A 24,723-nucleotide genomic window follows, 5' to 3' on the forward strand; every position below is an offset into this window, starting at 1 on the left:
GCAGTTAGTTGTGATGGGTAGTGAGGCTAGGCCCTCGGGTTTTGTTACTAGCAGTTAGTTCTGGTGGTTAGTGAGGTTAGGCCATTGTAAGCATTAAGCTGAATTTTACTTTTAATAGTGTGATTCGATCGCAGATCCTGGTGTTCCATCTCTAATCTGATCCCCTCCCATTGGGTTATTGGCATCGGCTTGAGTTCCCTTTTCCGTTAGGGCGATCCTCTAATTTCTGGATTCATTTCTTGGAACTCCAGGTGCTCTAAGCATTTAAACTCATCATTTTACAGGATTTAGAATTCGCCTTTTGTTGTATTTTTCGGTTACAAATCTTTTGCTTTTTCTTTAGCTGCGCGCGTCACAATGGTTACGTCACTCGCAGTGCAGGCTGGGTAGCGTGTATGCAGATGAGTTGCCCGGGGTGACGCTCTAGGCTGCCGAGTCCTCCTGGGAGGGCGGGGCACCGCTCTGCTATCCCGGCATACACCGCGGGATCCGCGCCAGTCGTGCGCTGCTGGTGAATCGTTGTGCCAGCCAAGATGGCGCACCGGAAGCGGGAGTGAGAAGACCGGAAGTGGCAGCGGGGTCCGTAGGGCCCACTGTAGGCCGAACCCGGGGAGCGGGACCGAGGAGGAGGAGTCCAGGCCGAGAGAGGGAGCCCGCTGGGAGCGAGGCGGAGAAGCCGGGGCAGATAGGGCCCAGGTATTGCAGGCCGGAGAGGGGAGCGGAGCCCGCACTGCACCGCGGGGCCCGAGGGCGGCCGTGGACCCCAGCCCCCCATGACGCCGCCCCCGGGGCCCACCTGAGCCTCCGCGGCAGAATGTCGGAACCCGCGGCCGGCGGGGGCGCTGCCGGGGCCGCTAACGCCAACAACAACCACCCGCTGCCACGGGCGCGGCCGCCCGGCCTGAACCAGAACCCGCTGATCTCGGTGCGGGACCGGCTCTTCCACGCGCTCTTCTTCAAGATGGCTGTGACCTACAGCCGGCTGCTGCCCGCCTCCTGCCGCCGGGTGCTCGAGTTCTGCGTGCTGCTGAAGGTGAGGCCTGGGGAGCGGGCTGACCCAAAGTGGTGGCCAGAAAGGGTGACGGAGAGAGAGAGACACACATCACAGGGGACCAGAAGAAGGGGGCAGGGAGAAAGAGGAGAGATCCGAGGGGACATCGAGGGAGAGATCCGAGGGGACGAGAAAAGGGGGGTCAGAGAGAGATCTGAGATGACCAGAGGGGGGGGGTCAGAGAGATCAGAGTGGACCAGAGGAAGGAAGACCAGAGAGAGATCTGAGGGGACCAGAAGAAGGCAGGACAGAGAGAGATATGAGGGGACCAGAGGAAGGAAGACCAGAGAGAGATCAGAGTGGACCAAAGGAAGGAAGACCAGAGGAAGGAAGACCAGAGAGAGATATGAGGGGACCAGAGGAAGGAAGAACAGAGAGAAATCTGAGGGGACCAGAAGAAGACAGGACAGAGCGAGATATGGGGGGACCAGAGGAAGGAAGACCAGAGAGAGATATGGGGGGACCAGAGGAAGGAAGACCAGAGAGATATGAGGGGACTAGAGGAAGGAAGATCAGAGGGGACCAGAGGAAGGAAGACCAGAGAGAGATCTGAGGGGACCTGAGGAAGGAAGACCAGAGAGAGATCTGAGGGGACCAGAAGAAGGCAGGACCGAGAGATCTGAGGGGACCTGAGGAAGGAAGACCAGAGAGAGATCTGAGGGGACCTGAGGAAGGAAGACCAGAGAGAGATCTGAGGGGACCAGAAGAAGGCAGGACCGAGAGAGATCTGAGGGGACCAGAGGAAGGAAGACCAGAGAGAGATCTGAGGGGACCAGAAGAAGGCAGGACAGAGAGAGATCTGAGGGGACCAGAAGAAGAGGCGGGGGCAGAGAGAGATCTGAGGGGACCAGAAGAAGGCAGGACAGAGCGAGATATGGGGGGACCAGAGGAAGGAAGACCAGAGAGAGATATGAGGGGACCAGAGGAAGGAAGATCAGAGGGGACCAGAGGAAGGAAGACCAGAGAGAGATATGAGGGGACCAGATGAAGGAAGACCAGAGAGATATGAGGGGACCAGAGGAAGGAAGACCAGAGAGAGACCAGAAGAAGGGGGGCAGTGAGAGATCTGAGGGGACCAGAAGAAGGAAGACTAGAGAGAGATCAGAGGGGACCCGAGGAAGGACAGAGACAGATCAGAGGGGACCAGAGGAAGGAAGACCAGAGAAAGATCAGAGGGGACCAGAAGAAGAGGCGTGGGCAGAGAGAGATCTGAGGGGACCAGAAGAAGGGGGGCAGCGAGAGATCTTAGGATACCAGAAGGAAGGAAGGAAGGACAGAGAGAGAGAGCTGAGGGATCAGAAGAAGGGGTTGGGGCAGGGAGAGATCCAACGGGACCAGAGGAAGGAAGGACTGAGACAGATCTGTGAAGACCAGAGAAAGGAAGGACAGAGAGAGATCTGAGGGAAGGACTGAAACATCTGAGAGGACCAGAAGGAGGGGCTGGGTTACAGAGAGATATGAGGGGACCAGGAGAAGAGGAATCCAAGAGAGATCTGAGGGGTCCAGAGCAAGGAAGGACAGAGAGAGATCTGAGGGGACCAGATAAGGGTAGGGCAGAGAGTGCTCGTTCAGGAGACCCGGCGAACGTCCTTTTAGGTCTCGGCTAGCGAAGGCTGCGCTTGCGCAGTCTCGCTCGCGAGATTTAATGACTTGGAGAAGAGGGGCTTGAACCCGCCCCACTTCTCCCCTGTTCTCCATTGGCTGGCCTCTTGAATGCTGGCCAGCCATTGGAGAAGAGGTCAGTCATTCCGATTAGGCCCCGTCCTTTTCGGATCGGGGGGCGTGTTTTTTGCAAGAAGTCTCATTCTCTCCTCCAGCCAATGGTTGGAGGAGAGAAAAGACAAACACGCCCCGAATCCGAAAATGCCGCTGCCTTTCTCCGAGGCATTTCTGCTCTGCCTCGGAGAAAGGCAGTGGTGTGCTTGTTCGTCCTCCCAAAGCGCAAACTCTGTTTCGCGGGAAAAGCTACAGCTGCGGTTCTGATTGGTTATTTGACAATCTAATGTCGATTCATTGGCTGGAAACACGGAAAAGGACAAGTCCGATTTCTCCAAAACACATGTAGGAACTTGGTGACCATGTTGGACTTGAAATATTAGGATTTAGTCTACTTACGCGGTGCAAAATTGCAGATTAAAAAATATTATCTGATGTACGGATAATATTGCTTGTCATCTGTTGCTGTTAAAGGTTTCTTTAAGGCCACCGCCGCCACCTTACCGAAAGTTTATTCACAAACAAAATGCGCTGCTACACCTACTTTTTGTCTTACGAGAAAGGAGTCGTGTCTATACCGATAAACGGCCGTAGGCAAATTACTATAGAGAAGCACATCTCTCAAGAAAGGCTGAGTGCGCTGCCATTGCAGTTGGAGCTACATTTGCACTGATATAGCAAACTGTATTTTCTACCTCACCACCCTCCCATCATAAATCATTAATTGGCAGGTCAATATATAAGCACTTTCATTTATGCAACTGGCAGACCTATAGGCTTGCTATTGCCAATGTTTGTTTAGTATGTTGAAATAGTGCTCCTCTATTAGTGGCATGTAATGTGAAAGAGAAAAGCACGAACCACCCGGGGCTGTGAATGAACATAGTTGCCATCTTGAAGTGGTTAGCACTTTTAGTGTTGCCGAAATTACTATGGGAATTTCATATACAGCGCAATATCTCCAGCAATTATGGAACATTTTTCACACTTTTTATGAGGGCACAACAGTGGTAAAGATTGTATCAGAACGTACAACCCGTTTAAATAGTATTAGGCACCTCTGCTTTTCACACAATTATTTTGGTTCGATTGTATTTTTAATTTTTGGGGGATTTTCCATGTTTTTTGGCATTAGTCGTCACTTTTCTTATTACAAGAATTATATTAACTTTCCAAGTACGAACTCACTGCTACTGTAAGCCCAATGAAAACGCCCCTATTTGGTAGAGCAGCTGGTTTGTATGACCTTCCAATTGGAAGACGCGTTTCTGTTGGAAATGACACATGCGTCCTACTATCCAATGGATGGGTGCGTTTCTACGAGTCATGTCAGACTTGGTCCAATGAGAGTGTACGGCTGTTTTTGGGCGGGGCGGCAGTCACATGATCCCAGTGGCTCTAGCTGTGTCTCTTGACGGGTCCCATCATGGTAAGTGGGGTGTGACTGAAGGAAACTGGGTCTGGGGGCACTTGGGTCACCAGTCGGTCCCGACTGCAGCCGGGGCTCATCATTCTACACTAAGTTGTTTTTCTCTTGCCCAAGCTTTCGTATGCATTTAACGCTGATCTATCCCAGGAACCTTCACCTGCCTCTCACAAACCATCCCTGGTGAGGGACCCTGCTATTTCCTTTTCCCCTCTCCAAAGGCACACCTTTTTTGTCTCGAACCAAGCCCATTCTCACCCAATCTTTTCGTCCTCCAATCATCCAGCCGGCCACATAGCACCTATCCCTTACCCTTCCTATCCGTAGCGGTTGAGATAGCATATTATTAGGGCCCCAGAGGTTTATTAGAAGAAGTACAGTAGCATTCTGCCTAAACCACTCATTCCTCCGACCCAGCTCCCTTTCTATCCCAGGTAACCAGCTTGTCTTATGGTTTCTAATCTTCACTCAAACTCGGATTGCGCGGTAATATTAACTTGATTTGAAGATTTGGTCCATACTCATATGACCCCTGTGGTGACACAAGTTTTACCTTCGTCTCACTGTATTGTTTGCAGTTTTGAGAAGCCCCCCCCCCGCCCATCCATCATTCCCTTAAAAAATAATTTAAAAAGGCGTGCCCTTTATGAGAGCTTCACTTGGCAACTGTGCGGTCGCTAGGTCTGTTTCCTTTAATAGATGAATGGGGATTGAATAATATGCCATATAACGTTTTTCTGTTAAATACTTTACACATTTCATCGCAATCTTTTGTTTATCTGACTCATCTTGTACTTCTAGCAGCAGTTTAGTTTTACACTGATCAATTTGAAAATTTGTATGGCATATGGATAATGTTTCTTATGCTTTACAGTGAACTTGGGTTGACACTTTCTGCTTCATGATCCCAGAAAATATTGCGAAGTGCTTTTAAAGATGCCGCCCAAGAAATGCGCGATGTAGACTTGGAGGCAAAAACTCTTGATGTGCGTAGCCTCGGGTTTAGTTGTGCACAAGAGTTGTATTTACACTTGACTGGTGGATACCTTTGAGGGATTGCTTTGTGGAATAGTTTGTTATGGGATAATGAAGAATACTAGGTCCTTCCTTATGGGAGGCGCACATCGTGATTTTGACACACACTTTTATGTACCCCTGAATGGTGTTTGTATTCTCGACACAGTTAACGGGCACAATTCGTTTTTTACCTGCACAATTTGTCAGGTAAAACATGGCACAAATCACCGTGGCATAAAGCACCTATCACCGTTTGCTTTCCTCTCAGTGGGGAATAATATAATATGTTACAAAGTTATCCGCTGGTCCAAGGAGCTTACATCGAAATGGAGTACAACTTGCACAGCCAGTAAATACTGAAGTCTTCTCAATGTGTTCTTTCTGGGTAAAACATTTGTGGTCCGGACGCCAAGCAATCTGCACCTGTCTAGGGATTAGTGTATAAGTGATTGCATTGGGGTTATGGATTGTGAATAATAATAAAATAACCTGTTTTTTATATAGTGCTTTGTACCGCACTTCTGCAATTTTAAGTTTTGTAAGTGACAGGATTTGTTTTAACTTTTTTTGTACTTACCTAATATTCGTCGAAGCTCCCTACAAAGAATTTGTTTGTTAAATCCAGATATAAAACTGTGCTCAGGGTGTAGTTTTAGTACCTACCCGTCTAATTTGTTGTGGCATTAATATCTGCCCGTCTTACTGTTTAAAAATTAGGGTCAGCCATATGGTGGGCAAGAATATGGGTAGAGATCCCCAGTTTGCAAGTGGCCTTTAACAGGTTTTATAGCGTGTTGACTATTTAAAGTATTTTCATTTGTGATAAACTATGTAACATAGTCTAACCATGTCCGGAATTTCGGCGTCTACATTGACGACTCAATGTCTTGGCACCAACAAGCCGTCCGGGTCGCGGCCACATGTTTTACCATCTTGAGATGGCTGCGAAAAATTATTTGGATGTTACCCACTGCTACGCAAACAAGCATTTACAATGCAATGGTCTCGGCATTGGTAAAGTTAGAGCTATTGGCATTGCTCATGACATTATTTTTGTTTATGTTTTTGTTTTTAAAACATTTAAAGAAACGGCATTGTCATGAGCAATGCCAATAGCTCTAACTTTAACAATGCCGAGACCGTTGCATTGTAAATGCTTGTTCTGTGTGACACCGAGAAAGGTTGTTTGCCGGGTGTAATTGAAGAGGTGACCTGACACACACATTCTCTATTAATTCACAACAGTATGAGAACCTCGGAGTCCATGTTGATTCCAAGGAGTATACCGATTACAGCAGTATATAGTGGCAACCATCCGCTCTCTGTCCTTTGGAGCCTACGGGCCCCATTTCAATGTTACCACTCTCAGTCAAGGGTGGTTTATGGTGCCCCTTTGTTTTAGTCCTGAGGAAGACCTTGTCGTAAGGATCCTAATAGTCTACTTTCTATTGGGGGTCGAAACGTCGACTGCGTTACTGTCCTATGCCAGTCTCTATCAACAGTGATTTGTAACTGTGATACTGTATTACTAATCATGGAAATGTTACTAATTATCATCATAGTTTGTGGCTGAAACAAGCCATTTCCACTATAATTAATTTTGTGATGAATACGATGTCACTATCTTTCCCATACACCTTTAAAACCCTCACTTGATGCACATAACCGTCCCCATCCTTTCTCCCACTGTTGTGGGGCACTTGCTGTGTAAAGCTTTCTGAATTATGTGCTGATTGATGAGCACTCAAAACGTTCAATGTGAATAAATAACATTGAACAAGTAATCTTTTATTGTATTAGTGTTATTTTGTCTAGTATGTTTAAAATCGCGTGTGTTCCTAAGAATTGGCGCACTGAGATCATCTTCTCACTGCAGTGATGAAGCATAACACCCCTTGGGGTGTGTGAGGGCTCTTGCTCCTGAAGGATCAGATCCCTCGGACTTGATCACTCAGGAATTGACTGACCTACCTTTCAATAGGAACTGCACACTTTATTGTTTGCCCGATTTACTAGAATGGCCATATATGTGCTAGAATAGTTTTATTTTAATGTGATTCACTAATATGTACAGTATTCAAATATGGTGCTTAGTTATAAGTATTAGAGCGTGTAACTGGCATGGGTTAAAGTAAGATTTTCCTTGGGTATGCCAGTCTTTGATACCGTATGGAATGTTGTTGTGCATTATGCTAGAGATTGAATACTGGCGTTTTGATTTTGACCCTTTTCTAATCTCAAATAGGTGATTTACTACCACTAATATTGCGTTCAGTTAGAGAAGGTCAGGAAAATGGCCATCTATTTAGTCCTTGGAGGCCTCTTTATATTTTGGATGGTGTCTGTTTTTTTACCATTAGTGTGGATATAAATATGACATTTTAGCATGGCGCTTGGCTCATATGCCAATTGCACACTCGACTGCAGCTGGAGTACTCGCCTTTCGGTGAGTTACTGTGATATATTATTTGGTGTTGCGTACTTGCTCTCCTGATAGTAAGAGTATTGGAAGGGCTGTGCTCCTTCGGTTGAGTATGTTGAGGACAATCGTCTTCTTTTTCTATTGTTAAGGACACTAAGCTATCGTTTTCACATGATGATTGGCTATACACTGTTTTTTACATGTGAGATGCTTTGTTGATTTTTCAAGTAACGAAAGAGTTAACTGATTATAAGATTTACTGTTAATGTAGAAATAATACTGAGGTATGAATTATTTTGATTCTGATTGTGTGTATTGTTATACACTTGTGGAGCACGCACACACTATTACTGGGAATCGCTGGATTAATATTTCAATTTCTCACTTTGTAATAGAGGTACTTGTTGGACTGAGGCTATATTGGAATAAGGTATTTGGTTTTAGGTTACTTACATTATACATGAGGGTGTCCAATTTATTTGTGAGCATAAATGGATGGGGCCATGAGTTTAGGTGTATGAATAACTAGTGGTACATTGCTGTTTAATGATAATTGTGGAATGTTGTGTTCTCTTTGCACATGTATCTTGGGTTTTCCCTGTACATTGATTATTGAACATTCTCTGTGTGTTCTCTGCCACTATATAGTTTATTGCACTGTTATGAGTTGGTGGTGGTATTGATCACATTTGTCATGTAAGAGATTAATTGATGAAGGTGAATTCCTAACAATGAAACACGTGTTGGCTTAATGTGAATTAACGTGTTCATTGGCTGCGAGAGGCCTTGCATCTGCTCTGAAGATCGCAATGAAGAGCTATAGATTAATCTTGGACTTGACATATTGAACCTTTTTGAGAACCAGTGCACTCGGGAGCCTTTGCTTAATAACACGAATACCTCTCCTAGTCAGTGGTCAAACCGTGGGGTTTAAATACTGTTTGACCACTGATTTTATCTCATATTTTCAAAATAGAACAGGGTTTGGAGACACTTAAGCTACTACTAAACTAACGCGGCACAAAATACGTTGGCTTCGTTCCACATGTTGACATTAAGCATCCATCTTTGTAAACTATAGGATTTGGCTGTAAGGGGCTATATTGTGATGGCTGTGTCCATTAACATAGAAACCGTGTCAGCTTAGAACGTGGTTGGCCATGATATTATCATTTATCCAACAAAGGACACCAAAGCACACCAAATGATTGTCACTATGATCCAATTTAAAAAATCTGTGAATCAACCAGTCAAAATTAATGTCCTTTAGAAGAATTCCACCACAATTGTTGTCAGGTCCCTTTGTTTGGTTTATTCCTTGTCAATACATATAGAATTCAGCAGCAGCCGACGTACGTTTTGCCCCCCTGGGCTTTCTCAAGGCTTGAATTCAATAAGCTGAGTCCACTTTCATGTCTCAGATCGCAATATTCCAATTGTATGCATTAAATCATGATTGATCCAATGAATGTAAAAACAACGGCCTGACTGGCAGTCATGTCAATCCTTGTTGTAACTTACGTGAATTCTTGTGTGTTGTTTCTGAACAGCTTGGGCTGCATGGATGGGCAGAGTAGTTGAAAGATGATGCTGTTATGCAAGCAACTTGGCCTGCCATGACTGAGAACTATAAAAAAAAAAATACTTTGTGGAGAATCGAATACCAGGCAACATGCAAACCAAAAGCCAAGCAATTCTTTACACTGGAAAGACAAGCAGGAGAGTTATTTCTAAACACGTCCTTACAACTCTGTTGGTCAGCCCCCTTCAGTCCACAGAATTGAGATCAGAAATTTCCTGTGACTGTAAGCATTTTCATTTGTGAGTGCAATTCAAGTTACTGGAGCATTTCCAAGTCAGTAAAGTTAGGAAGAGTTAGTTTCCTATTCAGTTTACTTCCATCAACAAAGTTTAGAAGAAGAATTGTTTATTTTGGACGCGGACAGAGACAATATTTGCAGTTTGTCACTGAATTGGAACTTTGAACCCTTTTTAGGTCTCGCCTGAGCCAGCGTATGCGCTGCTCTGGCGAGACATTTAGTAAGCGGCTTTTTGAAGTGCTACCAAAGCGGCCACCAGCTTGCGGTCACACGCACAAGCGCGCGCCACACTCCGCCTCTAACTGCTGCGCGCGCACCCCTCGCGTGCTTTCACCAGAGCGCGTCATCGCGCTCACTTTCGCTTTCACCGCGATCACTTTCACAGCTGCGCGGTGTTACTTTTACGGCCGCACGGCCAATGCTTGTTTCCTCTATCCATCCAGCACCTACTAAAAATATCTAGCGCATTTCGAAGTGCGTCCAACTTTTTCACATAAGTAAACAGAGGCCCTCGCATAGAGAATGGATTGCCCAAGCTCACACGGTTTGGGAAGCCATGTCAAACCTGTGGTCACGTCCTAACTCCACTGCTGCTGCAGTGTAACTTTGGCATACTGCTACTTTGTGACACATGTGGGGGAAAGTCACAATGACTCCAACTGCCTCTTATAGTGGTCTTGACCAATGTAGCAACAAACTCCCCGATGCCAGGAAGATCTCTCCGAGGGACACAGTGATTCCTTATTTCGCTGCCCTTGCCACACACTGCCGGCTGGGAATACGTACTTCCTAGTGAAGTTAGTTGTGACACTGCTGCGTCCTCTTTTAGGGTCCCCAGGCCACCTCTGTCTGTCAGATAGCGCAGTTGATTAATGCACCCACTATCAAATACAGTCGATAATAGAGGTTACAAATCTGAACCCAGCAGATATGGCTCACTTTTATCTTTCTCAGTTCCCAGATTCGAAAAGCTCATAATAATTCATTAAACAGCATATCATGTACAGTGCTTTGGATCAAAGCATTCGATACACGCCAACATGGGTTTAAAGTCGACTTCCCTAAATGTGATTGGCTCCCTTTGCCGGACTCCACAGCATCCCCTTCTTTGCCTGTGCTTCACCCTTTAGCCACTCACAGGCCCGTTCACCCTCTTATCCTTTCACCCTTGGTTTCTCCTTTAACTCCTACACACGTATGGTATGGCCAATACTAGCGCCTAGAGTGTTTACAGATGCACCCCGTGACTCTGTGTTGCCCCCCGCTCATGTTCGTAGAGACCACCCTGCCCACTACCTTTTACTGACCCCCATCCCTCCACCACCGCTGTGAAGGTGGTACACCCCAGGATTCTGTGTAGTAATTCTTTACTCTTGTGGTTTCCCCGAAGTCAGACCTCAGGGCACAAGTTGGGACTGATCACTGTATAGTCAGACCTGAAGTGTCAAGTGTCTCCTCACCAGTTCTTACAGCAGTCATTTTTGGCACAACGGACAGTAATTCTGCATAGAAGGGGGCGTTCCTTCCTATAGTTTATTTGTTTTGACTGCAGCCCGTTCTCACGCCACAGCTGCTCTCACTTGAGATATGCTCAGATATCACACCTGAGGCCTCACCGGAAGCCATCTTGTGCCCCGCCACATGCAGGGAAGTGCCACATGGCCTGTCATTACAAGCAGTGCCAGTCCTCGTATTTTTCTGACAATTCTCTTACACTCCCATCCGGTCCTCACGCCCGCCTCCTTTTCGAGCTGGACCCAAACAACACCGTGTACTTTGTCCATGGCAGAGTCCGTCTTCGGTTTCACCTGTGCAAATGTCCCTCCTACTGAGCCAGGTGTGCCTTGCGCCCAGACACGGGATCCACACGGCTGCGATCCAAGCAGGTAGAATCCCGCCCAGCTGACTGCCGCCACCTGCAGACGTCAAAGTCCAGCTACCAGAGCTCTGTGCATTATCGCAGCCGCTCCCTCCTTCTGCAACACCGTTTTTGATCTTTGTTCCTTTTCTTTCGTAATGTTTGGGTTCTGCAGTTGCGTCCCCCTTACACCCTCCCCCCAGACCTTTTCCCACAGCCCCAATCTCCTCACTATCCATTCAGTGCGTGGAACTCCACATAAAGCCTATAGTATAAAAATATCAAACATAAAACTAGCATTGGAATTGCCAGAAGGTCATACCTGTGGGACTTATTGGCTTTGGACCATAGTTTTAGTCATGCTGCACACCATCCCTGGTGCTGCACAACATGGCTAATAAACATGAAAAAACAAGCATTCACATAGCCAATAGGTCTCGCTTTTAGGACCTTATAAGTATTTAGGTATGCAGCACAATATCCTTGGTGCAACAACATCAACTGTTGCATGGCTAAGCACTTATAGGGTCCCAAATGCGAGACCTATTGGCTATGCCAATGCTTGTTTAATTAGGTCTCACCTGACCCAGCACATGCGCTGCTCTGGCGAGACATTTAGTAAGCGGCTTTTCAAAGTGCTACCAAAGCGGCCACCAGCTTGCGGTCACGCGCACAAGCGCGCCCCATGCTCCTCCTCTCCAATATCTGCTGCGCGCGCATCCCTTGTTTTCTTTCACTTTCGCGCCGTCTGGCCATTGCTTATTTTCAACTCCCGGGCTACTTTTAAGCAGGTAATAATGTTTAAAATGTGGTAGCTGCCCTGCACATTAATACGCTGCTGTTTAAAAAACGACTATCGTCCTTAAACTGTGGCTTTCGATTAAAGTACTTTTGTATTAAATACGCAGTTTATACATCCCTTTTTTTATTCCCCCTTCTCATTATATTTATGGGTCTGGAATACGGAGTGCGTACACGGCCTTTGTATCATCGGGAGATTTATAGTACGTCATTAAAATCTTTCGCTGCTTATTACACTGCCAGAGAGTAGTCATTCCGTGCTGCGCCTGCAGCGGCTCACACGGAAACATATGAACCACTAACCCTGTTTAAGACACATTATTACTTTTTGAAGGACTCTTAACTGAGAGAACTCAGACAGGAAGCAATGAAGGCAAATAGCTGAGGCATTTAGGCCTGTGTGATGGCAAATGCCCTGCAGCCATAGGTCAGTACCGGAGCGTGCTTGGCCAATCTCAAGCCACCGAGTACTGTTGGGGGCGGGGCGGTGTTTCTTCCATAACAGGCATTCTAGCTGACTTTTGTTTGGCACGTTCGTTTTAAATTAGAAACACACATGTAGCAGTATAATAAAAGCTCGGTAATTCATTTAAAAAATCTAAGATAACTCAATGGTGAATCTGATCAGCAGGGCCGGGCCACGAATTACAAGTGGCCCTGGTTAAAAAAAATGTTCAAGCCCAGCTCCCTAACTAACTTCTCTCGCTCTTTCTCGCCCCCCTCTCGCCCCCCTCTCGCCCCCCTCTCGCCCCCCTCTCGCCCCCCTCTCGCCCCCCTCTCGCCCCTCTCTCGCCCCTCTCTCGCCCCTCTCGCCCCCCTCCTCTCTCGCCCCCCTCCTCTCTCGCCCCCCTCCTCTCTCGCCCCCCTCCTCTCTCGCCCCCCTCCTCTCTCGCCCCCCTCCTCTCTCGCCCCCCTCCTCTCTCGCCCCCCTCCTCTCTCGCCCCCCTCCTCTCTCGCCCCCCTCCTCTCTCGCCCCCCTCCTCTCTCGCCCCCCTCCTCTCTCGCCCCCCTCCTCTCTCGCCCCCCCTCCTCTCTCGCCCCCCCTCCTCTCTCGCCCCCCCTCCTCTCTCGCCCCCCTCCTCTCTCGCCCCCCTCCTCTCTCGCCCCCCCTCCTCTCTCGCCCCCCTCCTCTCTCGCCCCCCTCCTCTCTCGCCCCCCTCCTCTCTCGCCCCCCTCCTCTCTCGCCCCCCTCCTCTCTCGCCCCCCTCCTCTCTCGCCCCCCTCCTCTCTCGCCCCCCTCCTCTCTCGCCCCCCTCCTCTCTCGCCCCCTCCTCTCTCGCCCCCCTCCTCTCTCGCCCCCCTCCTCTCTCGCCCCTCTCCTCTCTCGCCCCTCTCCTCTCTCGCCCCTCTCCTCTCTCGCCCCTCTCCTCTCTCGACCCTCTCCTCTCTCGCCCCTCTCCTCTCTCGCCCCTCTCTCCTCTCTCGCCCCTCTCTCCTCTCTCGCCCCTCTCTCCTCTCTCGCCCCTCTCTCCTCTCTCGCCCCTCTCTCCTCTCTCGCCCCTCTCTCCTCTCTCGCCCCTCTCTCCTCTCTCGCCCCTCTCTCCTCTCTCGCCCCTCTCTCCTCTCTCGCCCCTCTCTCCTCTCTCGCCCCTCTCTCCTCTCTCGCCCCTCTCTCCTCTCTCGCCCCTCTCTCCTCTGAATGCCCTGGTGTGTTTGCTGCAGTTAACCGTAGGAGCTGGAGAGGGTGACAGGAGGTTATGCTCCCTTAAAAACTGGAATTCAATTTGTCAGCCCTCTGTGAAATGCCCGATGGAATAAACGGCCAGTTAAACCCTGCTCATCAAACTCAGGCCCCGGCACAGGACATGGAATATAGGGAGAGTGGAGCTCTGCTCTAGACTATGTTTCCTGACTGCCGGAGCGTTCAATGTAATGGATGACTGCTGTACTATTTTACATTTGGGTGTTAATTAAGAATGTCTCTGCATGATAGTGTGTAGCAGTGATTAATTTGTAAAAAATAAATAAAAAATGAATGAATGCCGGCGCCACCAAAGCTCCTCCGCTCAGAAGGCTGCTATCAAGGCCCATGTGAAATCTGGTCAATTTAATAGCACCTAGGTGCCTTCTTCATGACACTTGTACATTCCTAAAACACCTCAAACATTCCTGTTATGTAAGGCTTTCTTGCACAGCGAGGCAGTATCAAAGGTGCTCATAAAGAACACATATGCCAACAGTACTGCCACATGTATGCAGATTAATTTATCGGCACACTACTTATTCACACCGACATCACCACCAACAAGGATTGGCATAGCCAATAGGTCTCGCCTTTGGGACCTTATAAGTGTTTAGCCATGCAACAGTTGGTGTTGTTGCACGAAGGCTATTGTGCTGCATAACTAAATACTTAAAAGGTTCCAAAAGCGAGACCCATTTGCCTATGCCAATGCTTGTTCTTTGATGCAGAATAAGTCTGGGAAAGAAACTATTATTCAGCGTTCAACTGTTTATTTTCTACGTTTTGAGAGTTTTATAGAGTGGAGGAAATCTTTCTTTTAGGAGCTGATTTCAGTTAGCTTGGTGAAAGCCAGACTCAGTAAGGTTCGCTAAGTCAGGCTCCATTTCTTAAAGAAAAATTTACAGGAAATATTTACAATATTTTGATTCATTGTGTTGGACAGGCCACACGAAGGGCTTGCTCCCTCCCCGCATGACAGGGCCCGAGCTCCGGCCCACCAGGCATAACCCACGAAAAGCACCTGTACCCCGTCTCCCGACGGATCTTCTGCCCTCGGACCTCTACTCATCACAGGGCCCAGCCCCACCGGCTCCCCCGGCCGGTTCAAGCCGCCATCTTGGGCCCTGCACCACGAGGCCGCGTGGCCTCGCCCCGACCCTAACCCCGGGCCTGACCGGCCCCGACATCCCGGCACCACCATCCACCCGGGGGGTGAGCGGACCACTTGGCAGGTCAATGGGAGGACGAAGTGTCAAGAGCTCTTCCCCCGCCAGGTGCCGATCGCCTCCAGCTCCCCCAGGCGCTGGCTCCACCCCCTGCTGGGTGTCTGGACACCTTCATCCCGGGCCCTCCGACCTCCAAGTGCGAGGGTCCGGACATCAAAGGGCGCCTGCCCTATAACTGGGGCAACTCCGGAGCAGGAAGGCAGTTGTATCCTGGAGTCGAGAGACACCGAGAGAACTCAGCCTTGACGGACTACTGGCGCTGCCGTAGCCCGCTCTTGTGAACCATCGTCCTGCCTGCTGGCGCTGCCGCGGCCTTCTACAACATCCATCCTCGTCGGGACCTGCTGGCGCTGCCGCGGCCCGTTGTAACGACCATCCTCACCGGGACCTGCTGGCGCTGCCGCGGACCGTACATCGACCATCTTTCCGGGACCTGCTGGTGCTACCGCGGACCGTGTACCGACCATCTCCACCGGGACCTGCTGGCGCTGCCGCGGCCCGTACCAACTAAACCACCAAGCTCGAGGATTGTGAGCTAGTCATCATCTCATCCAAACTACCTGACTGGTAGACAGACTGTCCCGCTACCCCTTACCCTGCTTTGAGAGACTTGAATCGAGGGGACCCCTGAGTCCAGACCTCCTTGTACCATTCAACCGTACCTTAAGAAGTGCTTATAAAGAACACTGAACCTTATCCGTGTGTGATATCTGTCTGTGGGGGGGAAGTTACTTGTCTGTACGATCGCTGGAGACGGCTCTCCCCGGAGACCTCTCCTCCTGACCCCGGCCGACCCTCCCGGTCCGTCTACCCTTTCTAACACATTGGGTGCAAGCAATTAAATAACATGAGATATTGTTATAATCGTATAAATCGTGTCCATTTTAGTATAATAAAAAAAATTCATTGTGAAGTAGACAATTGCTTTTCTTGGTTCTCCCTCTTTTTGTAATGCTACTGTTAAGTGTTGTGCCTTGATGGTGGCATTATGTAAGATCGACTGATGGCGTAAGTGGGCATCAAGTAAAAGAACTGGAACAGCCATCTATCTGTCGGAAGTGTCAGTGAGGCGATGCCGGTTCCAATTTTTCTGTTTCTTGGTAACAGCGAGCACCTGTCGGGCAACCTTGGATTCTAGAGGCGTGGGAGCCCCAGAGGGTGGGAGCCCCCAGCAGTCAGAGACACAGTATAGCACTTGTAAGTTGTGATTTTCAGAGCTGGAGTTAAGTGAGATACTGGCTTGTTGGAGTGCGGAAGTGGCATACCCGTTGCAACATTAACTGGTCACTTTTGAGTTATTGAATGCTGCCTTCAGAGGAACTAATAAGGTGAACTTTTGCCCATACAGTATCAATGTGTTAAAATTGCAAAATTCTACGGTCGTGATTGTGCTGCATCGCTTGCCTCTTCTTGCCGCATGATAGGCACCCGTGCGGTATGATCTGGCCCTCCATTGCCATATAACTCAGGTGGCTTTGCTTCCTGCACCCCCTTTTCCGCTGATGTCAATGTTTAGTGTAAGGGGAAAGGATGATGCATCCTATTTGGGCTCACCCCTGCACTCTAGGAGTAATATGGTTGGGAAAAGAACAGGGAGAAAGATTTAGAACTTCCCTTAAAAGCTGTTGTGTATGAACTGTTTTGTTTGCCTTTGCTCATCGGTAACCGGGTGCAGTAAGATGTTGGAGGATTTCTCCTGGCTCGTTTATTTGTGGGGGACGAAGTGGTTGCTATGACCACTCACTTCGCTTCGTCTGGAAATTCGTTCTAGACTCTAACACCATTATTTGCCTGATCCTTTTCCTAAACCCACCCATCTACTGGACCTTCTAATCTGCATCATTCTTGCGTGCATGTGATTTCGGAAACATGAGAGCACAATTCCGCTAGTAAGATATTTGAAGATGACTTGAGCCTCAGTCTTTATATTGTTGGAACCTTGTAGAAAGAGACACTTGATGCCATCTGTGACTCAGCACACTTCTCCTTGCCCATCATCCTTGATTAAAGAAAAAAAAACACACACACAAAAATGAACATTTGCCTGTTATACACGTAACTGACATAGGTAACTTGCATCACTGTGATGCACTGCTCATCTCTCTGATTACATCACTGATAATCTTGGGAATCTACGCATGAGAACTCTTACCCTAACTGTAGCATTGCCCCTGGCTGTGCAGCTCACTGCAGCCTCTCACCCTTGAGGTTCCTCGTATCCTGCAGCTCGGGAGAAACAACCTATCCCTAACCCCTAAACCTCGCAGTTTGGGAAACCGCCTGACCTAATCTCATGATTCCTTGTGTACATAAAGCCAATTAACTCATCTGAGGAGTGGTGTCTCAAGGAAATCTGGCCTTAATACTATTGATTCGGCAGTCCGCCCTGGTCCTGTATCTCAGGGTGCTGCCCTGTCATAATCTCTGGATCCTTCCTGGCTGTGGAGCCTGCGGAGCGATCTGTCCCAACTCTTTGACTTCTAGATATCAGTCCCCCCTGTATCCTTTTTTTTTTTTTTTTTTTTTGAAAACCTTTATTGACAGTTCAAGAAGAACAAGTATGGGCCTACAACCCCCCAGGGCCGGCCGCTAAGCAATCAGAGCAAGAACGACAAGTATAAACACAGGCAGCACTTCGGGGAGCAAAATCGTACTGCTTATACTGTGGACAGCGTAAGTAGGGCACCAGGAGAAAGAGGTTTTCATTTTATGATGAAACAAGGCAGAAGGATCAGGTGACAAGCAATTTTAAAACAACGATCACGGATATGCAGAGTAATGAACGTTAGCGATTTACAGCAATCTATTCGGTCGATGGCGCAAATACAAGAACATCAGGATGGAGAAAAACATAGTCTACAGCTGCGCCCGCAGTCCCCGCCAGAACTCCCCAAGAACACCCCGGAAGTTGTGAACACATGGAACGGCAACAAGGCATAGCAAAAGGAGGTGTATCACGCTGATCCCAGAAAAAGAAAGACAAAAAGAATCAGAGAAGAAAAAGGAGGCCATGGAAAAAGATGAAGGAATACAGAGTCCCCTCCCCCAACCCCCCCCTGCACCTCTGCAGATGAGTACGGCCCCCCCCCCCCCAGCAGTGTGCCTGTCGCCCTGGAACCAGACCCGAAATGTAGGAGAATAGGGAAAAAGAAGTAGGAAAGGACCCCCACCAGACGGGGGGGGGTTGAGAAAGCATTTATAAACTGGAGGAGGGCCTTCATAACAGACCCCCGGCTTCTCCCTCCCGCACGGTAAGGTTCCCCTAAAGTGAACAAGGAACAGCACAAAAACATTCTTCTCAAACCACAATGGGGAGCATTATGCACCTATTGTGCCAGTAGCCATGTCAGGAGAGCACACCACCCCAAGCCCGCCCGTCCACTAGGCGGCCAGCCCCGAGGGGCCAGCCTCATCCCTGACCACTCTGTGGAATTTTGCCCATGCCAACCCCTCGACCCAGCACCATACCCAATGTTCCTAGGCAGAGGAATGTCCAACAATGACAGAGAAGCGACGCACACAGGTGGGGTGGAAGTCTCTGAGCATCAACACAGTCCGCCGCGTGAGGAAACAGGCTTCCCAGTGCTGCCCTAGGGTCTGCACTGCACGCAAGGCTCAGGAAGGCAGAAGCAGCCAAAACAGACATTAGTTGCTGGAGTTGTCTCTGGGTCGCAGGAGGGCATGCACGGGATGAGGCCACCACATCCCACTCAGGTCCAACGCCTCCGGGACAGATCAGGCCCTCAGAAGGTCGAACACACTGTAGCACACTGACCGGGGCGTCCAGTCGTGTACTAACCTCAGGGGGGGCCGCCACAGCGTCCTCCTGCGCGCAGTGTGGGTAGACTGTGTTCGTGCGGACAGGCGGGCCGCCACTGCCCCAACTCCGACGCCACACCATCAAGCTTACTCCCCAAGATCACGAAACCATGAACCAAGGAGGAGTGAAGAGTACCAAGAGCCTCGAGGAGGTCGCCGTACCCCAGCTCAGCTCTCTGTGATCTCGCCGCCACACTCCCAAGAATCGTACGCTCACAGGCCCGCTGCGGCCCAGCGGACAGGATGGTAGGCTTCATCGACCCAAGATGGCCGCCAAGTATGCCCGACCCTCACCGGGGCCGGGACAAGCGTCGCGATGTCCACGTCGCGGGTGACCGGGTTCCGGGGGCAGGCAAAAAACTATCCGTGGTCACGGGCAACAGTCGTCCCCACCACGGACCAGCTCCCGTAGAAATCCGGGGGCGGCCCGCAATGATCGGGGCAGGATACGGACGGCGGCCGGGCAGCTCACCAGCAAGGCAGGGGCAGTCACCGGAGGATCTAAGATTTGCACCCCCGGTCATGCACTCGGTCAGCTACACTGGGCAGTAGAAGTGACCACGCCGAAATGTAGGCCGAGTTTAACACCGCTTCGGTGGGCCGACTCCACCCAGTCACCACCGGCCGCTGTTGTCGCACTGCCACCCGGCCACGGCGCCCACTCGATGTCCCGGCTCCAGGGCCGCACAGGCCGCAAAGTTCAGATGCAGTTTTCTCCGGCGATAGCACGGCTAGAAACCTCGGAGTCACACAGTCGGGAGCCCCTCTCCTTCAGAAACACGACCACGTAGCACAAGTTGAGGATCTCAGGCAGGATATCCGTGCGGGGTGCGGAGGTTCACGGAGCCGGGAGTCTACGCTGCCGTCCCGGTCGCCATCTTGGCTCCTCCCCCTGTATCCTTTTTATCTGTTCACTGAAACTGATGTTTTAAACTGTCTATGGAGCAATATCCAGTCGAGCCTATATTATTCACCATGGGATTGCGAAGGGCCAGATGCATTGTTTTAAAGATTAGGCTTGAACGATGCCTGCATTCCAACGTGGGAGGAATTAGGGGCACATGAACCCACGCAGTAACTAACCAAACACCGCAAAATCCAGTAGAGAGACTCGCACACGCCTCTGCATTTGCAACCACTTTGAAGCGACTTGCCACTCAGTATACCCAATTGCTTGCACATGCTCAGAAAGGAGATATAGCAGCATGTTCTAGCTGGGTTTCCCTTCGGGTTCCACATTCTGTGTTGCACTGCCTCCTGCCCTTCCTGAACCTCTAAGTTGAACTTCATTATTTTAAGCTGTGGCGCTTGACAATAATGACCTAGTCATGACCACGTAGGGCAATACCCTTCTCTGTCATAGAACTCCCGCCTCAGAGTTTGACTTAAATAAAAAAAAAATCTGCTGCTTGGTGAAGCTTAGTTTGTGCTACATATGCTCCCCACCACACCATATGTTTAATTTATTTAGATTTGTTAGCGCTACATGCTTCTCCATTGGAAAGATGCCCATATGGCACATCCGTTGATGAACCTGTTGAGTGTCTGATCGACTGCTGGTTAATTCATCAGTTGTTGAAGGGGCCACGACCAGCAGAGCATCCTCTGTGTGGCAGAGTACCACAACTGTCGGTCTGGCTAAATAGGTGGCTCATATATGGGACCTGCAGGTTAAAAGCACTTTGAAAACTTCGTGATCCTACTCTAAAACCATATAAGTTGTAATTCTCTTCTGGAGACTGGGCAAAAGATGATCCTGAGAACAGCTTGAGCTTGGCACAAGGTAGCCATTAAAAGGATCGATGTGAAGCGCTATAGCCAGATGGCCTAGGACAACTGGGGACCTGTATGGTTCTTCTGACGACCCTCTCCAGACTCATAAGACTAACCGCTCCTTCTCCCTCTTTCATCCATGTGAATGAATATTTGTGGGCTGCAGTGTACCTGCTCCCTTGCTTGCACCATCTGGAGTCGATGAGACGTATTTGAGCTAAAGCCCATCCCAGATTGGTAAGAGTGGCCTTTGGTACTAAGTGGCAGAGACAGCTTTGGATTTCAGCACAAACCCGACTTTGAGCTGTCTTAATTTTGGGCCTGGAGTATGCTCAATCACTTTGTTTTTTTTATGCACTGTGGATTCTTTTCTTCATTGCCAGAGTTATTGGTCATGATGGTTGCAGGTGTATGAAACCTAGTGACGTTTCTGAAAAAGTGGACCTTAAAAAAAAAAAAAAAGTGCACATTTGGTGGAAGAGTAGAGGTGATGCAGGTAAAAGGTCTTTCTGTGTAAAAGCGATAAAGTATGAATTTCTAGCGGGTAAGCTGTTCATTCAAGTAACATGAAACCTTGGAGGAGCGGTGGGGAGATAATCTTTGCACAGGACGTGTACCGCCGAGCAATGGCCTGCCTGATTGACCCACGCTGGCTTTGTCTGATACTAATGCAGCTTTTTTTAAGGCAGCCATGTAATTGCCATACACATGGTGGGGCTGAGGAGTGTGGGTTTTTTTTTCTCGATCGCAGATAGAAGCCGCTGTCACCATGGTTGAATGGGCCTTATCCTATCCCCACATGGCAGGTCTTTACTGGCTGTATGGTGCGGCACAGCTTTATTCTCCCCAGTGTCGAAGGGAGGGCCTCTTTTTTAAAATACAGGTTAGCCTCTGGCTGGCTGAGGTTACGTGTAGAATTTAATCAGAAAACCGCTTCAGATCACTCTTGTCTATCAGTGCAAGATTAAGGAAGGTTTAACCACAGGCACAGCCTTGCTCTAAAAACTCCCAGCTCCTCATCGCAGGGGTCTGTAAGTGTTGGCAAGACTTTGAGAATCCATGGACTATGTTGTCAAAAAATAGAGCATTTTACTTTGAGTGCTGAACAGTGAAGTGCATGTCTCCAAGAGCCCGAAGCGTTGGGTATGTCTGTGGAATTTGAATACTGCAACGGTACTTGTGTTTTAAGGTCTTGCCTAGGCAGCGCCTGCGCTGTCTCTTCGAGACATGCTGTATTCAGAATATGACAGTATAAGTAACAAGGGAACCCGGTAAAGGTAGCTAAGGACCACGGGTGAATTCGTATTTTTGTTAACAATAGTCCCTAGCGTAATCTTGGTTAGGAAAACTAATTCTACTTAGACTTCAATGAGACCTATGTGAGTTCCTCCTGGGTCCAGCCAGACAGAGGAGCATTTAATCTTGAATATCAAAAAAATCAAAAAAATAGTGAAGACTGATGAAACAAGGGCACAATCCTGTACCGAGTTTTCAACAGAGAGGAAAAGGAAGATCAAGAAATTAGAGGAAAATACAAAGTAATAACAGGCAAAAAGGCTTTGGAGCGATCATGGGGGCTTACAAAACATTAATCAACTTAAAGTAAGCTCTACCAAATAGTATCCACAAAACATTTACATATTCAGTACAGTGTGGAACTATTTTTTGACTTTTTATAATAGTTCCACACTGTACTGAATATGTAAATGTTTTGTGGATACTATTTGGTAGAGCTTACTTTAAGTTGATTAATGTTTTGTAAGCCCCCATGATCTCTCCAAAGCCTTTTTGCCTGTTATTACTTTGTATTTTCCTCTATTTTCTTGATCTTCCTTTTCCTCTCTGTTGAAAACTCGGTACAGGATTGTGCCCTTGTTTCATCAGTCTTCACTATTTTTTTGATTTTTTTGATATTCAAGATTAAATGCTCCTCTGTCTGGCTGGACCCAGGAGGAACTCACATAGGTCTCATTGAAGTCTATGTAGAATTCGTATTCAGAATATGGGCATAAAGCTCTGCCCACTTTCTGCTCATCTTTTTAATTAGCTCATCTCCTTTGTAAATGGTGGCTTTTTATTGGTCAATAGGTTTAGTGGTCCCGCCTTAGTACCACCTTGTCTCTTCTCGTAACCTCCCATGAGGACACCCCCTGTTGCATGCGTTGTTTCTCCCTAGGTTTTAATTACAGCCTCAAGGCACTATTTCTTAAAACACTTCAGGAAAGAGACACACTTGGTCCTAAGCTAGGTTGGCAGTGATTACTTCACTCACTAGAAAATCTCACAATTATATGAGACAGTCTATACATTTCTCTTCATCAGCTCCACACAAAGTGCAACCTAATCCGAAATTAAGGTAATAATTGTTTTCTCGCATTTCAAAGCTACTAATTGAATATATATGGACAAATTTGAAAGTACTCGTAGTACTGTCTTGCATGCAATGCATTATGGGTAGGGTGGATTTGCCTCATCTTCTGCTAGGTGCATTACCATATGTGACCAAAAGAAGTCCGCAGTGCAGGTGCCTTGCTCACTAGGGACCTCTAGGAGCAGGGTGCAGTACTAAACCTAGACATGCAGTGCTGGTGCCTTGCTCACTATGGAACTCTAGGAGCAGCTGCTTTGCTCACTAGGGACAGCTTGTGGTAAAGCACAGATACATGCAGTGCTGGTGCCTTGCTCACTAGGGACCTCTAGGAGCGGGTTGCGGTACTGCACGAGACATGCAGTGTGGGTGCCTTGCTCACTAGGGACCTCTAGGAGCAGGTTGCGGTACTGCACGAGACATGCAGTGCGGGTGCCTTGCTCACTAGGGACCTCTTGGAGCAGCTTGCGGTACTGCACGAGACATGCAGTGCTGGTGCCTTGCTCACTAGGGACCTCTAGGAGACATACAATGCTGGGGCACTAGGTCTCGCATTACTGAAAATATGAGCTCTTGGCGTTGCATTATTATTTGCAACGCCAATACCTCAAACTATCAGTAATGCAAGACCTATTGCATTGCAAATGCTTGTTTCCTTTACCTAGTGGTATGTTTCTAGGCTCTGTGTGTATGATTTGAACAAGTTCTTACTCTACCACACACATGCCCACAGCATCCGTTCTAGACAGCTTTTGAAGTGGCTGTCGTTGGTGCACATCTGCACTATTTGTTATATGAATGACGGCCCTTCCCCTGTCTTCTCTGTCGGAAGCAATGACATGTAGTTGTCCTGAAGTGCTGCAGAACACAGGGTCGGTGAACCTTCGCTCCCTTCTGAAGGGTTGGTTCATCGCTCCACATCTGACTGAGCAGCTTTCAGAGGAGCCATGCCATTTTCCTAACACCCAGGCCACTCGGAGCGCCTGCCTGCCTGCCTGCCTTGATGAAGTAGCTGTATGAAGAACTGTAAATTGGTTGAGATTTGATCCTGACAAGACTGAGGTGATGGTGATTGGATCAGAGAGGAAATTGGAAATGTGAAGGCTCTGGGCTGACACACCATTAATCAGCACGTTCAGCCACTCCTGGTGGCAGCACGCCCCATCCCATTGCGATATTTCTGCAGTTCCTCACTGGGGAGAGCTCGCTGATGAGTCCGGCCTGTTGCTCCTATTAGTGTGCCCTTGCATGTCTGGCCTCAATGTCACAGGCTGCTGGTGCGTCTCCATCTGCTTCCCATGTCAGTAAGTCTCTTTTGCCACATCTCTCTGCCTTCACCTCTACTGTACTACACAGATAGTGCCTGGAACCAGGTCACATCTCTCTGCCTTCACCTCTACTGTGCCACAGGCATGATGTCCGGACCCAGTATGGCATCTCTCTGCCTTTGACAGTGGTACAGAAATACTGTTCGCACCCAGTATGGCATCTCCCTGCCTTCACCCCCACTGTGGTACTGAATGATATCTTGACCCTTAGTTGCAGATCCCTGCCTTCACCGCTATACATAGATAATGTCCAGACCCTGTGTGGCAGCTCTGTCTTTATCCCCTTTGGCTCGTGAGTTTATATCTAGAGCTACCGTTGTAGCTGTCTGCCTTCACGTCCTCTATACTATAGGGAAAATGCCTAGACTCTGTCGCTGCTCTCTGCCCTCTCCTTAGTTTACTGGGATGATGTGT

At 48.6% G+C, this 24,723-nt stretch overlaps 1 protein-coding gene across 2 annotated transcripts in view; it reads left to right on the forward strand.

The window, feature by feature from the left end:
- The first annotated feature begins 491 nt into the window (after positions 1 to 491).
- Positions 492 to 24,723, forward strand: part of TMEM259 (transmembrane protein 259) — a 157,469-nt gene continuing 133,237 nt past the window's right edge. Inside the window, exon 1 of one of the 2 annotated variants that reach the window (XM_085638493.1) lies at positions 492 to 1,033. In XM_085638493.1, coding sequence (XP_085494619.1) covers positions 815 to 1,033 — 219 coding nt within the window. In that variant the 5' untranslated portion in view covers positions 492 to 814. The remainder of the gene's footprint in view (positions 1,034 to 24,723) is intronic. The other variant, XM_085638492.1, reaches the window with a different exon arrangement.

Source organism: Triturus cristatus, chromosome 12, assembly GCF_964204655.1.
Source record: "Triturus cristatus chromosome 12, aTriCri1.1, whole genome shotgun sequence".
NCBI classification, from domain to species: Eukaryota; Metazoa; Chordata; class Amphibia; order Caudata; family Salamandridae; genus Triturus; species Triturus cristatus.